Source organism: Tiliqua scincoides, chromosome 3 (genome assembly GCF_035046505.1).
Source record: "Tiliqua scincoides isolate rTilSci1 chromosome 3, rTilSci1.hap2, whole genome shotgun sequence".
NCBI classification, from domain to species: domain Eukaryota; kingdom Metazoa; phylum Chordata; class Lepidosauria; order Squamata; family Scincidae; genus Tiliqua; species Tiliqua scincoides.
The window spans coordinates 195394917-195412115 of NC_089823.1; the positions used below are offsets into that span (position 1 = coordinate 195394917).

General features: G+C 41.8%; 1 protein-coding gene across 2 annotated transcripts in view; it reads left to right on the forward strand.

Moving 5' to 3' along the window:
* VPS8 (VPS8 subunit of CORVET complex) overlaps positions 1-17199 on the forward strand; it is a 122720-nt gene that overhangs the window by 88582 nt on the left and 16939 nt on the right. For both annotated transcript variants that reach the window (XM_066620293.1, XM_066620292.1), the window contains exons 42-44: positions 8775-8855; positions 9519-9688; positions 12568-12736. In XM_066620293.1, coding sequence (XP_066476390.1) covers positions 8775-8855; positions 9519-9688; positions 12568-12736 — 420 coding nt within the window. The remainder of the gene's footprint in view (positions 1-8774; positions 8856-9518; positions 9689-12567; positions 12737-17199) is intronic.

A 17199-nucleotide genomic window follows, 5' to 3' on the forward strand; every position in this document is an offset into this window, starting at 1 on the left:
AACATGCCACTTATTGTACTTTAATACACACAAATTCATGTAATTAGTGAGATGAAGCAGGTGTGTCTTGGCATACAGGGGGGCTGTATCCGGGGATCCTGTATCTGCAGTTTCACTTAACTGCAGATCAGATCTGTGGGCACCCTGTGAGTACCCCCTCTGGAGGAGAGGAGAGCTGTGCTCCCCTCACCTCTGGAGAGTGTTTTGAGCCCTGCTGAGGCTTCTGCAGGCCTTAGAATGTAAAAAGATTTTTTTTTCCTCTGTAACAGTCATCCTGAGGCAAACAGAGTCTGTGGGCATCCTCTGCAAGGCTCAGAACACCCCTGGAGTGGGCTTCCCCCCATATCCGCAGATTCAGCTATCCATGGGGGATTCTGAAATGGAACCCCCTCTGATATGGGAGCATGGCTGTATATGATAGTATTGTACTGTGCCCAGATTTATTGAAAATGTTGTCAAAGGGATTTGGGTGGTACTGGGAAAGAAATTATCATAAGATCCATTGTTAATTTATACAGTTATTTTTAAAGAACTCTGAGAAGAGAACATAGTTGCGTGATAGTGATTTTCCTAGTTGCTCTGTGGCGTTTCTGTATGCAAAATATTGGAGGCAAAAGCAGTCTTCAACAATAGAACTGGTGCATACTATGCTACCTCAAATATCAAGGGAAGGAAGAATTAACTCGGGTGACAAATGTTTGGAATGATGGTGACCATATTTTTTTTTTTGAATAGTATTAAACTAGAATAAAATGTCAGTAAAGTATTGGCATTACTGGATACTGAGAATTGTGGTGCTTTGTATAAAATTTTATATGATTTTATTTCTTACATTAAAATATAATGAAAAATCCATAATGAAAAAATAGCTGTGTTTAAGTAACAATACACTTGTTAGCTCTTAAAATTTGAATGAACAAAGACTAACTTGGTGGTTCTCAAACTCTCAGACAAGCGTGTGCGTGGGAGGGGGCAGCAGTGCTGCTGGTGTAGGAAAGAGGATATTTAATTTACCAGGGGGTCGCTATTGTTCTCGGGTCAGGGAGCCTACAACCCCTTCTGCAGCCCTCTCTGTGCCTCCAAATTACTGGAAAAAGCAAAAATAAAAAAAAAAACACTTCTGGTTTTCATTGTAGAAGTGGTTTTGGGTTTTTTTGTTTTGCCTTTTTATAGTACTTTGGAAGCATGGGGAGGGCTGAAGAGGTGGTCAGAGGGTCCCTGGAGAGCCATAGCAACCCCAGGTAATTTTTAAAGTTTATAACACACTTTTATAGCACAGGTTCCTATGCAAAGCCTGAAGAATCTGGTTTAACAGTCAACAAAACCTTTATTAGGCATAAACATTTGATAGGTGAGAACTCTGTACAGAAATCGTAGAGAGTATAATCTGGTTTAACAAGCTCCCTTTTACCTTGAGTTACATATATGAAGGGCTAGAGGAGAATTACCTCATTGGTTATGGGTTCAGAAGACGTAATAGCTCAACTTAATTATTGTGCCCCAATTCCCTTTTGTAGAATAAAAACTTCCTTCATCTTGTTGTGTCTATTTAAATGATAAACTCCTGAGACAGGATGTGTCATGCAGCATATGTGCAGCTCAAATGGTTGGGACCTCACTTTCTGTTGGTGCTGTCAAATGCTGGTGGAAATAATTATTACTGGCACTTGAATATTATATTGGATGGATTCAGCATAGACTGTACTGACAGTATGCTGTCAGTATCTGTCCATTTGTGTGCCCAGAATATATTCTGCTGGTTGGGAATTAATGTGTTACAGGTGAATTATTCATTTGTTTAAGGTAAAGAGCAAAATTGCAGTAAGTTGAACTATTTAACTGCCACTTCATTTAGAAAGGGGCTTTATTACATATATTCTATTTTTAAATAAAGGAGGAAGCCTCTTTAAACTTTACTTAGAATGAAGCAAGCAGTATTAAATGTCATCAATAGGTATCATCCAAATACCACAGGAATATTGCAGTCCTTTATTTTTTTTTCCGTAGGAACACCTGGGCTCAGATTTAACACTGTACATATTGATTATTTACATAATTGAATCTCTATTAGAGACATATTAAATTTCCCTTATTAAAGGATTTGTGGCACTAAAAGAAGATGAAGTAAGTATTTTAGGCAAGATGGCAGTGGTTCCCAGACTTTTTTTGACCCACAGCTCCCTTAACCTGCTGGCTGTTGGCCACAGCTCCCTATTATGGTACACTTAAGAGACAGGCACTCTTTACTTGCTCAAATGCACCTATTCTTATGGGTACGTGTTTATTCTCAAAATGAGCCCAGAAGTGGATTTCCCAGGCTTATGCCAAGCAGCAGCGAAGCAAAGAGGCAGTGAATGTCTTATAAGGCATTTAAAACGTCACTTCCAGTTTCATTAAGGCATTCACTGCTTCACAGAGAAACCAGAAGTGACTGTTTTTAACTCTAGGGCTCAATCTGATGTCTGTGGCCTCTGCTGGGCTCAGAGGACTCTCTGGAGGTAAGGGGAGCAGAGTTCCCCTCAGGTCTGGGGGGGCGAAGGCATTCGCCCTTATCCGCGGTTTCACTTAACAGGGGTTTCTGGCAGTGATGTGCCTGAGGGAGGGCAAGGGGGACAAATGCCCTGGGCACCAGATGGGGGGACAATGCTATGCCACCCCCCATGGTGTCCCCCCTCCTGCCACCCAGGGCCTTTTGCCCAGAGGTATTCTGAGGGCTGGGGAAGTAGCATACTGCCTCCCCAACCCTCTGAAGGCCTTGTAAGGGCCTCGGAGGGCCCAAAAAAGGCAGGGGTGGCAGCTCGGCCGGTGGGTGAAGCGGCAACCTATAGTTTTGGCCCTGGGATGTACCGGGGTCAGGATCGCTACTGGGTTCTGGAATGGGGGTATGCCTGTACCTTCCTAAAGGGAAATTGAATATTAGTTTTAAAAACTAATTAAGCAATGATAACACAGGAAATGGAACATCTTTCCCATATAATTCATATCAATGTGGATCCGCATTCACAATGGGGGAAAGGAATTGATGCAGGGAGAGGGGGTCTATTCTATTCATCCCAGCAGCCGGCAAGAAAGGAGAGATGTTGCCTGCATTGCTTACCTTTTGGTTCTTCCTTCATTAAAGGCATTGCAACAGGCAGTGACGCAGGTAGCCCTGTATATTTTACTGTGTTAGAATAAACTCTGTAGAGTTTAGTAAATTAATTAAAAGATTTATGTAGTGCCCCTAGCTGCTTTCTGTGGTGGGGTATCTCAGTGCACACTTTGGGAACCACTGTGTTAGGGAAATCTTTGTGGCATTAAGTGAAGTTTTATCCCATTAAGTAGGTGAATGCCAACGAAAGGGATATGAAAAATAAAGCATTAAATCTTTCATAGAGCTATGATTTCTTGTGCATATTCCAAAATCAGATAAATTCTTGCTTCTCCCTGTATGGTGTCTTCCAGAATCAAGAAATGAAAATTGATTTATAGTGATAGACTGTTCTGGGGAAGTCAAAGCTGCAGCTGTGTATACTTAAGTATAAAATAGTCATTTAATGTGATGATAGGCCTTTATAAATCTAGAATTGAACTATAGGCAAGTTTGAGGACTAGGTTATATGAACACTAAAATTCTTTTTGTATGTACAGTAAAGGTTGTGATATCTGCCTCAATGATCCAGAAACCTATTAACTGGCTCAGCAGGTTCACCTTCTGGTTTCCAGCTGATGCTGCCAATAACTACAGAAGCTGCTTGGGAGCACTCCACGCAGCTCTCCAGTGAAATGGGGAGCCCAGTGAAACTGACAGCATCCCAGTGCTGACAGCTAGTGAACAGTTGCCTAAGTGGCCCTCCTCTGTTTCAGTTGGCTGCAGGATTGAAATTGGGCGTGTGCACTAAGCATTAATATCATGGGGATATCTGGCGATCCTATGTGTTGAGATACTTTGTTTACTATAGCCTGTTTAATTTTCCTCAAATCTTTGAGAAGGTCATCCCAGACTAATTTATTCATCTTTTGAAGATGTTGAAACAGCTGTCCAATTGTTGCCATCATTGAATGATTAGGAAATATGCTACTTTACCTGTGTTATGCTAGCACCAGAACAGAACCACATATCTCTGTATTCCTTGAAAAATTGCTTGAATTGCAGGTGACCTTATAGCTAAGCAAAAACAAAGAAGTGGACTGTTTGAACAGATATATTGACTACTCTGAACTGCATAGGATTATGCTGTGCATCCTCTAATGGAGAAGACATCAATAGTGTGGAATCACAGTCTTCACTAATTATGGGGGTGGATGATGCAAATGTGGTAGTGGCATGAGCAGACTATGGCTACAAAGGCAGAATAGGGAGTAATTTTCGGATCCAAAGTAAGTCCCACTGTATGCAGCTGTGGCTTACTCCTCGGAGAGGGTTTGTATTGCAGCTGTAGAATCCTTTGGGTATTCTCTCATTGTGCGGTGACAGTGAATCATGATGACATGAACTCCGGGGTGCTCTGTGGTACAAGGAATTTGGCTAGTGAGAATGCAGCCCCAAACAGCAGTAGTCTGCCATCACAAAGGGCAGCTCTACTTCATAGAGCAAACATGTTTGCTGCATCTGCCCAAATGTAGTAAACAGGTAAAGTGCAGGTGACATACTTGTGTGCATGTTCTCTTAAACTACTGTTCAAAGACAGTGGTACACTACACAGCTGTATGCCTGCCTGCCAGCCACACATGATGTGTTTGCTCTGGGTGTATGTGCAACCAGCACATGGGCTGCATACAATAGGGTGCTTCCTTGGACTAAAGCAGTGGTTCTTAAACTCTGAGGGAGCTTTACTCCCTCAGTAAGTTCTTGCAGGGGAGGGGCTAGGGCAGCGACGCGATCCCCAGGATCACATCACTAAGGGGGGTGGGGGGGGTGCTTTGCACTCATGTTATGTAGGCAGGGCTGCAGCAGGCTACAGGAGGTGCAGGGAGCCCTGCACAGTGCTCCCCGAGGCTTGGAATGCTCACTAAAAGCAGGTGCAAAGCACCTCCTGCAAAATGGAAGTGCTTTGTGCCTCCTTTTAGTGAAAGTTCCAAGCCTGGGGGAGTGCTGTGCAGGGCTCCCCGCACCTCCTGTAGCCTGCTGCAGCCCTGCCTTCTGAAAGTGCAAAGCACCCCCCTTGCCCCCCCTTAGCGATGCGATCCTGGGGATCGCGTCGCTGCCTCCCTCCCCTTCCGCCGCCCTTTAAAGGGACTTAAAGGGACTGGGGAAGCTTTGCATGGACTGAGAACCACTGGACTAAATAATTCTTATAAATTGAAATGTTAGAGGGAGCTGGGAGCAGAACAACTGGATCAGGACTAAGAAGTGCTTAGATGGGAGGGTGAAGCTGGGAGTGAAGCTGTGATCACCAACTCTTAAGGGATGCCCCAACTGCAATTTTACCAATGCATTGTGTCTTGTGCACGTGCCCATAATATCCCTACTAAAATAATGCCAGCCCTGCCATGTTTTCTAAGTGAGCTGCAGTGTCAAATTGGTGAGATCATGTCTGTATAGTGTCAGAAACTGGAATTAAGTTTGTGTCACCAACTTTTTAGAACGCTTTAAGTGAGTTGTCTATTTCTGAAATGCATCACCCACACCTTCTATTATATGATCCTACCACAAATACTTTACCAGCTTGCATGAATAAGAGAGATCTCTAGGGTAATCTGCATAAGCAACACTTGGTGACATAAATCCATTAAGTGTCTACCTTCTCCTCCCTCCCCTCCTCTCCAAATTCTTCCATTTGTCTTCTAACTACTGTTTGGCTTCCCTTAGTGCGCAAACAGTATTGAAGAAAATGCCTCAGAAAAGAGTTTCTGATTCTCTGATAGATAAAAATAGCTTGCTGAATGTCATGGATCACGTACACACGCTGTGCTAAGGACCCAAGCTTCCCAGTTGTTCTCCATAATTTATATGGTGTCTCAGCATGGTGTACTTTCTGTGCTGTTTCTGCTTTTAAATTATAAATGCTAAAATAAAATGTACTTACTGAAAACAGGATGTGACCCAAAATGACACCACCCCCTCTGTGCAAATGCACATTTTGTGATATCCTACTGCTATCCTACAGCCCAGTTATAAGCTTAGGTCTTGACCTCATAAAGTATCAGAACTGTCCATTGGTTTTATAGACATATTGGTGACCCCGAATGAACACACACACACACGATTCTTTGGATTTTGGAGAGGCAATCAAACAGGCGACAGGAGAATTCAAAGAACTTCTTAACGTTTACTGTTTGCAAACGGGACCTCCACACACTTGGAGGACCCAGAAGGATTGCAATCATGCAGGTTTTATAGGGAAAAATAACATACAGGCAGACACCCAAAACAACATTCGGCATGTTATCAGTACAGGATGTTGATCTGAGGATGGCAATTCAATACACATCAGCAGTTTGTTTACAGAGATATCTGTTAGAGGGGGTCTGGCACTCTGACTCATCCCTTTTACCCTAACCTTTTTATCCTCGTTTGTTGATTGCCCTTGTCTAGGACCTTTCTGTTCACCCTTGGAGGCGTAATATCACAGTTAACTGGTTCTCTGAGAGGGATAGCTTTTTGGTCAGGGAAGAGCCTTATGGGTGAACTGGGCATCTTGGGATATTTCCATATTGTGAGCTGGGCATATTGTTATCATTGGTCAATAGAAACTTAAAGGACTGAATTTAGCAAAGCCAAACAAGCCTGTGTCTGCCTTACGACATTCTGGGTTTTTGTAGTCTTGTTTGTAGCTCGTGATCATGATCCATATTTCTTAGAAGTAGGCTTATTTTTGCTACATCTCCTCTGTGTATAGAGCTTCTCCAGAAAGCAGCTTTCTGTGCTAATCTAGACATAAAGTAGCACTAAACTTATAAGAGGAGTGGGGGAAGCATCAGGGAGGAATCACAAGGAGCTGCTGCTTAAAGTGAGCATTTTGTACAACAATTATTTTCAGTGCTGAGTAAGTATTTTTGGACAAACTAGGATCTTGGTGTTTGTGCAGCTTGCAGGTGTCCAGTGTCCTGATCCTGAATCAGTGTGCTTTACACTTAAGAAAAAAAAGCACTGCAGATAAACCTTAATCTCCCATAAGGCATGTGCTATCTATTCCATTTGGTTTGATAGATAACACTTTGTGCATCTTATGAAGTAGGCAGTAATCCATGAAAGCATCTGCTAAAATAGGTTTTTGGTCTTTAAAGTACCCCAAGACTCTTTGTTGTCAGTGTAACAGATTAACACAGTTACTTCTCTAGAAATGTCTGCTTAATTCTGTTCTCTATATAGTAACCATTTCAGACAGCAGAGCAGATTCCTTTGGCTCATAAATTAATTATAAGGCATCACTGACACACTTTCTAGTTTTCCAGATTAGATCGTTCTGTTACTATATAAAGCTAATTGTCTTGCTAAAACTTGTGTTTTAGATGTTTTCCCCTACCCCCAGTATTTGGTGTTGTCAAACCCAGATAGTTTGCTAATGGTCTGTCCAAATGGTAAATTGCTTTCACTATTAAAGTAGGCCTGCATTTAGTTTTAATTTAGGACTAGTTTTAGCTTTATTTGCATCTATTGGTTCTTTTTCTCTTCCATTAAAGAGGTTGTGGGTTCACCTAAAATTTAATAAGAGCCCACCTACACTTATGCACAAGCTAACCAAGTAATGAGTTTGTCATCTTGCTTCTGAGTCTTTTTAGACCATATTTCATTTGTGTTTGTGTATGTGTTCTCTCCCTGTGCCAGAGTGGCAAACTTAAAAAATAGAAGTGGAGATGGTCAAAAACGATACACCTTAGACAAGTTTATTATAAAACTCTAAAGAAAACCCTGCTAACCTTTCTTTATGAAACAGTATGCTGTCCTGCTTTAATTGGATCTCATGCATGACTAAACCAAAAATGGTTTAGAAAAGAATTCCAATAGAATCGAGGAATGCAGCGGGGAGTTTCCATTCTCTTGGTTGCTGCAACTGCATGGGAGGGTAGGAAGACACTGTAGCTAACTTCTTCTAGAGTAGAGTCTTTTCAAAGTGATCTTAGGCAGGATCTCTGTAAAATTTGTCAAGAAATATCATTGGAGGCAATGTGCTGAGAGAATTTACAGCACGATTCTACGAATGTCTTCTCAGAAATTAAGCCTCAGTCATTTCAGAGGGGCTTACCAGCAAATATGTTTAGGATTTCAGCTCTTGACATGTGAAAGGCCACCTGTATATAGGAGATAAAGACTTCTGCCACTTAACAGGTTTTTGTTTCTACACTGAATAATCTGTGAATCTGATAATCTGTGAATATCTCAATATTTTGATTTTACTTTGATGACCTGGAAAGATTTCTTCTAATGAACTGTGGCTTGTGTTTAGATATAGATTGAACCATTGGTAGAACATGAGAAGCAATTTGGGGTGCAATCCTAACCCCTTATGTCAGTGCTTTCCAGCACTGGTATAGCAGTGCCAATGGGACATGTGCTGCATCCTGCAGTTGGGTGGCACTCATAGAGACCTCCTCAAAGTAAGGGAACGTTTGTTCCCTTACCTTGCAGCTGTATTGCCCTTATGTCAGTGCAGGAAAGCAATGACATAAGGGGTTAGGATTGCACCCTTGGTTAGATAAGAGAGTTGGTTTTTTTGTTCTACCCTAAGGAATCAGTATTCATCAACCAGAAACTTTTCTGCTGTCTTTAGTCTCAATGGTATTGATGTCTGTAGGAGTTTCAGAATGTGTTTTATGTGGATTGATAGCAAAATGTAATATTTTCCCCACAGGATCCAGTCTATGGAAGAGGAAAGCTTGGAGAAATTCAGGGTCTTGTGCTGGGCATGCTAGACAGCTTTAACTATGAGCAAGTAAGCAGAATGAATGGTGTTCCTATCTAACGGATATTTCCAGAATCTAGAGAGCCTTCCCTTTCCGACGTGCCCCCTTATTTCTGGGCAGCAGTCGGGAACTGTTACAGAAAAGAAACTGACCTATAGTATCCTCACAAAGTTATTTTCTGTGTTTTTAATTAACCAAACAAGTAATCATCTATTAAACAAATATCTGCCTGCTACGTGGAGTGTGTGCATGATTTAATGCACATAGTAACTACCAGGTTGCTGTTCCTTAGGCATGACAATAGCCTTATGTTATCAGAAGCTCCATAGAGTCAGACCATCATTCTTGTCCAGTAGTGCTTGTTCTGACTGCCAGTTGTCCTCCATGGCTTTGAGCACCATCACATCACGTTTGTTTTAGAGGCATAGTGTTCTTGCCTGTTCTGTAACTGTGGATATATCCTCTGCTTCTTCACAAGCGTTAATGGATTAAAATCATTAACCTGGAACAGATTTTTATGGAAGTTGTGATTTCCTTCCTAGCATTGCATTGTTAGGATAACGTGTGTCTAGCAGCGTCGTCTCTACTCTCAGCTAAGCGTCTTGAAGAGGTGCTTGGCTACATGCAGAATCTGTGTAGCATGGAAGCAGATTAAGAGATGTCTTCATTGTACCTTCCTTTTGCTTGTCCAGACTCTTCTTGAGACGACAACTAGCCTACTGAATCGTGACCTCCACTGGTCTTTACGTAATTTGAAAGCCTCTGTGACTAAAGGTCTCAACCCCAAGCAAGATTATTGCTGTATTTGTCTGCAGCAATACAAGAGAAGACAGGAGACTGCTGACCAAATCATAGTCTTCAGGTAACTCTATAAAGAAAAGAGAAAAACTCTAAAGGATTGTAAGAGGTCATGACAGGAAGTACTTGAAAATTCCTAAGAGATGCTTGGATGAGTTTAATGACTGTAAGCAAAAATGGAGGGAGGGGGAATTTGCATACCTCTCTTTTGTGTGTTCAACCACCTATGGAATTGGGCCTTGAAAGAGAAGGTCTAAGGATGCTACCTCAATTATATCTGGATCAAAAATTTGTCAATACTATTGTTTGAACAATGACTTGAAATCTCCATAGTGTTTTAATACTAAATGGGTATCCTGTTTCCATTTCTACAATCTGAGTGAGTGAGTGAGATGGACAGAGAGATTCTATTGGTGGGTACTTCTAATAACTGTATCATTTGCTAGCTGTTTTCACTAAAAGGAGCTATAATTGTGTAGGAGACTTTAGCAATTTGGCTCATTCTCATTACACTCTGCATTGACTCCTAGAATCTTGTAAACAAGATTAGTTGTAGAATAGCAGTACCTTTTCAACCTAATGGAGAAGAGAGGCAGATTGAACCATGTTGCATGCACATATTTTGATTAAACTAGAAAGTAGCCCACTATCTTTGTGAGAGCATTTGCTTGAAAGGGTCCACTGGAACAGATTTAGGTTACCTGAAATATGATTGCACAAAACCTGTTCTTTTCTCCTTTTGTTATGGAATATAAAACAATCCAATCTGGAGTGAATTTCTCAGAGTATATTTTCATTATGCCCTTTTGCCCATTATGTCCATATATGTTTTACACGGTATCTGATTAGTGGCAGCCCAACTTCTAAGCATTCCTGAGAAATAAGTCTCGCCACCAACCCTTTTTGCTCTTTGAGATTGCTGCTGTCCATCCTCTCCCCACCCCCATTTGCAATTCATCCTCTAAAGAACAATCAGGATGCTGGGGCAGTCTAACTTGAGGTCAGGCTCAGTAGCCAGGGAGATATTTGGCAGGTACACTATCTTTCTTCAGTCAAACCCACTGCCTGAAAGGCAACCTACATGGGCAGGATTGTTTTGTATCTGATCTTGGGTGAATGTGAGAGATACCATAAAGGCTATGGATGCTGAAGTGCCTAGGGAGGAAATCATTACCTAGCCAATATTTGCATTTCATAGCTTGGATTTTCATCTAGTGGATAAGATGTTCCTCAGTCTTATAGAACTAGGAGAAACAAAAGGCCATTCCAAATAGTCTGCTCCTCTGGAGAGAATAGCTCATTCCTTTCTTAGTGCTGTTCTGGTGTGAGCCCCATTATGCAGTATTCCCTTGTTCACTTGAATTGGATGGGTGCACTGATGTCCTTCATTCTGATTTTCTTTTTCCTTCAAGTAAAAGACTTGTGCCTGGGCACTGAAAAGCGTGAACATTCAGCCATACTCATAAAAGCTGCATAAGTATTTCTAAAGACTGATTTGTATAGACTTCAAAGAATGAAATTATGATTTAATTATATCTACGGCTTTCAGGATAATAATGTTCATGGTCCAGCAGAGTTGGTCTGGGTGTGCAGTGAAGCTTTCCATTTGGTGATTATAAGAAGAAAAGGAGCCCTAGTCATTGCTTCATCTTCCTATAGTTTCTGCCTCCTGTGGCATATTGGAGCCCACCTACGCATAGGTCTCATTAGATACGTAGCAGTATTTTACTGTATGGCAGTGGTATTCAGACTGGGGTATTGCGATGCTCCAGCCTGAGGGTCCTGGGCTCTGCCCCCTTAAGGGGTGGGGCAGGGGGGAAGACAGTGACGCAATCCCCAGGATCACATCGCTAACAGGGCTGCAGGGACTGGGATGTGCGCACCAGTCCCTGCAGCAGCGTCCGGGGAGTGTGGGGAGCCCTGTGCGAGCGTCTGCAGGGCTCCCCAGCATGCAGAAAGTGAAGTGATTGCGCCTCACTTCTGGTTTTGTGGAAGTAGAGCGCGATCACCCCACTTTCACTTTCTGCATGCTGGGGAGCCCTGGAGACGCTCACCCAGGGCTCCCTGCACTCTCCGGATGCTGCTGCAGGGACTGGTGAGTACCTCTCAGTCCCTGCAGCCCCCCTGAGCGACGTGATCCTGGGGTTCGTGTCACTGCCTTCCCCTCACTCCCGCTGCCTCCCTCCCCTCCCCTGCAAGCACTTACTGCGGCTTTCAAACTCCCTGAGAGTTTGAAAACTGCAGGTCTATGGAAACATCTGAAGTATGGAAACAGCATGAAGTAAGAGGAGAGATGTAAATACCTGAAACAATGTATCTTTCAGTATAGGCATTTGTTTGCCACCTTTCTGGCTCTTAGGTGGCCCTCAGGTGTCTCACATTACTTTTAAAAATTAAATCCTTCTTTTTCCTACAAGGGCAGTTGGTGGCTCTGTGTGGGAGGAAGAGTACAGTTCACCGTCAAAAAGCACAACAGGCAGTGGTGGTGATGGTGATTTCTGCCCTGCTGGCCTTCCTTTCCTCTTCATGGGATTTGTGCCACAGGGAGCGTGGTTTATTGGGCTCTACATGCCTTCGAACACTACTGTATAAATTTTAACCAACAAATACATCTGAGAGTTTTATAGGTAACTTGACCTAATGCCTCCTTAGGGGATGGCGGCCTCTTGGCAATTAAATTGGTGGCATAACTAGGGCCTTGCAGATGAGATTTGGATGTTGTACATGATGTTAGGAAGTAACATAAATAAGGGGGTTTCTGGCAGCCTAAAATTGATAGCCCCACTTTTGTTAGTTACACCACTATTGAAATTTATTTAAAATGTCAGGTGATTTTTCCAATATACATGGACGATAGTATGTACAATATTAACCACATGCATAATATTACGCATACTAACCAAACATAATATTGTACACATATAATATCTGTTTTTATAACAGCTGTGGCCACTTGTATCACTCCCTCTGTCTGCTGAGTAAAGAGTGTGGCACTGAATCAAAGGGACAGATGAGATGGACTTGCTTTAAATGTAATGCCAGCAATAAAGGAGGGAAACTAAGTGAGACTTCCTCAGAGATGAAGAAAAGCACTCCAGCATCTCTGGCACAGGTAAGACTTTCAAGTGAATCTTCCCCATTGCACAGGAGCTCACAAACACTTCTACAAAATAAGGTTGATGCTGTACAGATTAGTATATGCCACACAACAGCAACCTGAACTGCTTTTGAAATGACTTTTGCAGTGTTTGAAGAGAAATGGTTTTTGTATGTATATTTTGTATTTCATTTCTGAGGCGAACTGAAAGAGTGAACTGTTGCTGCTTGTTTGGGTTGTTTTTTTTTTGCTAGTTGGTTTGTGTGCCATCCACATGTGCAAGGAACATTACAGAAATCATTTGCTGAGAGGCTCTCCCAAGTGACCATACTTGTTGTAGTAAGCCCAGGGCGTTTGCTTGTGAATACATGCATTTGTGGATGGATGTGTCAGGTTGTGTCTTCAAATGGTAGGCTGCGGCACCACCCTGAAGGCACCAGCCTAATTGCAAATAAATGCACCTATCTGCCATCTTCCATTGAAAGGTTTCAGAAAAGATTATAGTCTGTGTCCAGCCATCATAAAGAATGTTGTGAGGAACCAAGAACCTCATCAGTAAGACAATTACTTTAACCTCTAAGTGGAACCCTGACTAGGATATGATGACATATGGACTGCTCCAGGATTGGGGGCAGAAGGAAGAGTAAGCATATTTCATAACTACACAGGCACTATCCACAGGCACTATCCAATCACATATCAGGGACATTAGTTTTTTTCATTTTCATTCTCATTCCACCTTTATTGGCATAAACAATCCATCAAGAAAACAAAATTAAAACATTCAAGGTAGCCACCAATCATTGATCAGGCAAAGAAATACAGAGGAATTAACGCCTCAACAGTGCCTTAAATAAATATTTTGCAACATTTGATGAGCGGCACTCATTTCTCCCATCCAACAAGTACCGGACCAAGTCTGTATCTGAACCATGAAAGTTTTCCAGGAATGGATATAGAAATTGATGGCATAAATTAATATAGTGGGTACAATACAAAAGTACATGGGTCAAGGACTCTTTTGAGGTCAGGTCGTAAGAACATGACTGGGAACTCTCCAATGGTCTATTAAATCTTGCTCTTAGTGCATTTGTAGGTAAGATATTAAACCTACCCAGCGTAAAGGCTCTACGAATCTGAGGTGAACACATGAATGATAGATAGCTTGAACCTAAATCAGAGGGCCATGAAAGACCAATATATAGAGGTGAACAAGACTTACAGGCTGCAGCTTGTAATCCTGTTTCTCTATATCGAATAGTCGGGAGGGACCTTAGTTTAAAGAGCAGCAGTGGTGTTTCGGGGGGTGGGGGGAAGAACATTTTGAGGCACACCTGGATTCTCTGTATACCCATGTTGAAGTTACTAGAAGCAGGGATAAATCCTTCCCATATTACAGCTTTTGTCATGGACTTGCTGGGGGGGGAGAGATTTACAAGAGCACCCCTTTCCCCCTTTTTGAAACATGGAAAATGCCTCTTAGGTACAGTACTTCTGCTAATGCCTCTCAAAATTGCATTTGCATCTTTTGTGTTTCATCGCAGTGCTGATTCATGTTCAGTTTGCAAGCTGCTTAATGATGATTTGGAAGCTTTAAGTAATCCAGCGTCTAAGGCAAAGTAGTAGAAAATCCTGATTTTGGCATATAAATGCCTGAATTGGATAAGAGACGACTAATATTCAATACAGTTGGGGGATGACTAGAGGAGGCATCGGTGTTTTAGCTATTGAAGGGAGTGCCTGATGCATCCAACAAGACCTCACGATCCTGGGACTTGGCAGCACTCACTTTCCCAGCAGCTAAAACAGAAAACAATTAGACTTTCATTGCAATAGGTGTTCAGATTATGCTTCTAGTGATTTTTGTTTTCATTAATTTATTCCATTTGCATTAGAGTACAATTAATTCAAGTACTTCAAACTGCATTAAAGTACAATTCTAATATCCAAAGAGTGTTCTTAAGATGTACTGTTTGTTCGCATCGTACATTTTTCAGCTCTCTGCTTTATTATTCTAATAGGGTTGTATCCTAAGTTTAATTACTCATGATTGAAGAACTTTCTCAGTTGTTACTAACTAAATTTAGGATGCAATCCATACTGTTGAAACTCTTAGTAGCTATCTGAGAATGAAATGGACATTTTCCTTCAGCTATCTCAGTTGAATACTGTTCAAGCCAGAGTCTTTGCTTTGCCCCCATCCCCAATCTATTTCATTCTCCATGGTGTTTGGGCTTAGGGCAGTGTTATTCAAACTGTGCAGCGTGGCTCTTTAGGGAGGTGCCAGGAACTGAAAGGGGAGGCACAGGATGTCCTCTCGCAGCGATACAGTCACACCCCTGGGCAGAATATGAGCCCGTCTTCTGCGCTTTTTTTTAAAGCAGAAGAAACAGGAGTTGCTGAGCTGCGAGAGCGGCTGCTGCCGCCCCGCCCTCCTCTCCCTCCACTCCAAGGGTGCCGCCTTCTGTGTTCCCTGTATGTTTCCAAAGCTCTTCGACTCCAACCCCCATCTGGCAAGTACTGAGCATGCTCAGCTTGCAGTCCTTAACCCTCGCTGATCCTTGTCTGGTTGGTTCCTAGTTCCCAGCCTGGGATCGCTTCTCATCAAAGTGAAATCTCTCTTTTCAACCTCCTCTCTCTTCCACTCCCCCTTTCGATCTCCAAACCTTCCCACTTTCCTCCCCCTCCCTAAATAAAACACTTCCTATTTTACCAGTCACCAGGGGGTCTTAAAGTTGTTTCCATGCAGTTGGCAAGGGGGGGGGGAGAGAGAAAGAAGCACATACTTTACTTGGCCAGGAGCAGAAAAAGGGTACTGTTTTTAAAGTGATTTATTAATCTTGTTGTTTGACTGAAGAGGCTGTATTTTTAAAGTGATGAATCTTGCTATTTGAAGGGAATACTTATTAGCAATTGATGAAGTGATTGCCAGCCCAATCCTATACAGACTTTCCTGGGAGTAAGCCCCATTGACTCTAATGAGACTTACGTCTGAGTAGACATGCATAGGCTTGAGCTGTGCATCTCCTAGTATAGGAGACAAATCAGCTTCCTAACCAAACCCTTATCAGCTCTGATATATTTTCATGGTCTATTTTTGTTTGTTTCCCCACCAGCTGCTAGAAAAATTTAATTTCATTAAATTAATAAAGGGTTCAATCCTATCCAAGGAGAATGGGAGAAGTGACTAGTTGGATTGGAGTCCACAGGGTTGTGTATATGTAATGTTGATCAGACTGGTTGTTCACAAAGTTCCTTTGATAAAACAATTCTATTGGTATGCTTACAAAGTTTAAAAAAATGAGTCCACCTAGACCAGACAAAATCTACCTACTCCAGCATCCTGTCTCCAACAGTGATCAGCAGCCGATCATTTATAAAGCATGTATATTGCTGTGTATTAATAATATATTTTTAAGATCTGCATTTAATTAATGATATGATTAATATAATTAATATTAATATAGTTAATATATATTTAACATTATATTATAATAAATATAATATTATATTTAATATAGTTAATATTTCTGGCCATTTCCTGTTTAATGATGTCACTTTCAGCCCTCAGGAACATGATGGGGAGTCATGGCCAACAGCCACGGCGGTTAAGGGAGCTACTGGCCAGAAAAGTTTGAGTACCATTGGCTTAGGGGAAAGAGAACTCAGTGATGGAAAGGGCTTTTTTTTTTTTAATCTTGCAAAACAATCCTCTTGCAGTGCTTTAAACCCTTCCTTTCATTTTTGTACAATTTTTGGTCACATAGTGGTCATATTAACTATGTGTAAAATTTTGAGTTTTGGTCTGTTTTCTTTAGAATGCTTTGAGCAAAAAATGAATTGGTGCTGCAAAATGCCACCAAGCATGTGGGGTATATTTCTGAGTACCATTTCTGCTATTCGAAAATGAACTGTCAGCTTGAATTTTGAAGTAGTGTTGAGATTTATATGTGAACTGACAGCAACCCAACACACTCTGCTCTTTATCTCTCTTTTTCTGTGAACGTTCTTCTCAACCACATTGAAAAACAAAGGATATGCCTGTGAAACTAGTGTTGTATTAGAAGACAGAAAGAGGCATGAACATTCACAGAATATGATAACTTGGTTTTAGGTTCCTACTCGCATCCCCAACAGCTCTGTAAACTCCTGGGGCAGTTTGCTACAGATCCTCTGGCCAAGATGGAATGTGTGTTTTTGTTCCAAAAAAAATCCAGAACTGGGCTTGGTATTTTTTTTAATGGCAGATGCAAGCGTGCTAGCCTTGCCCACCCTTCTACTCTAGCTCAGGCCAAGAACAAAAGGTAAAGACAAAATCAGACAGAGATGGCTGCAGTTAGCTTTAAACAAAAGCTGTACAAGCTTTTGCGAATACCAGAAGGAATTGTTTTGGAAATGATAGGTGGCAGCACAGATCACTTTGGTTCAAGGCAACTTTTCCAGCAATAGACTGAAAAACAGCAAAAACCTGCATTGGG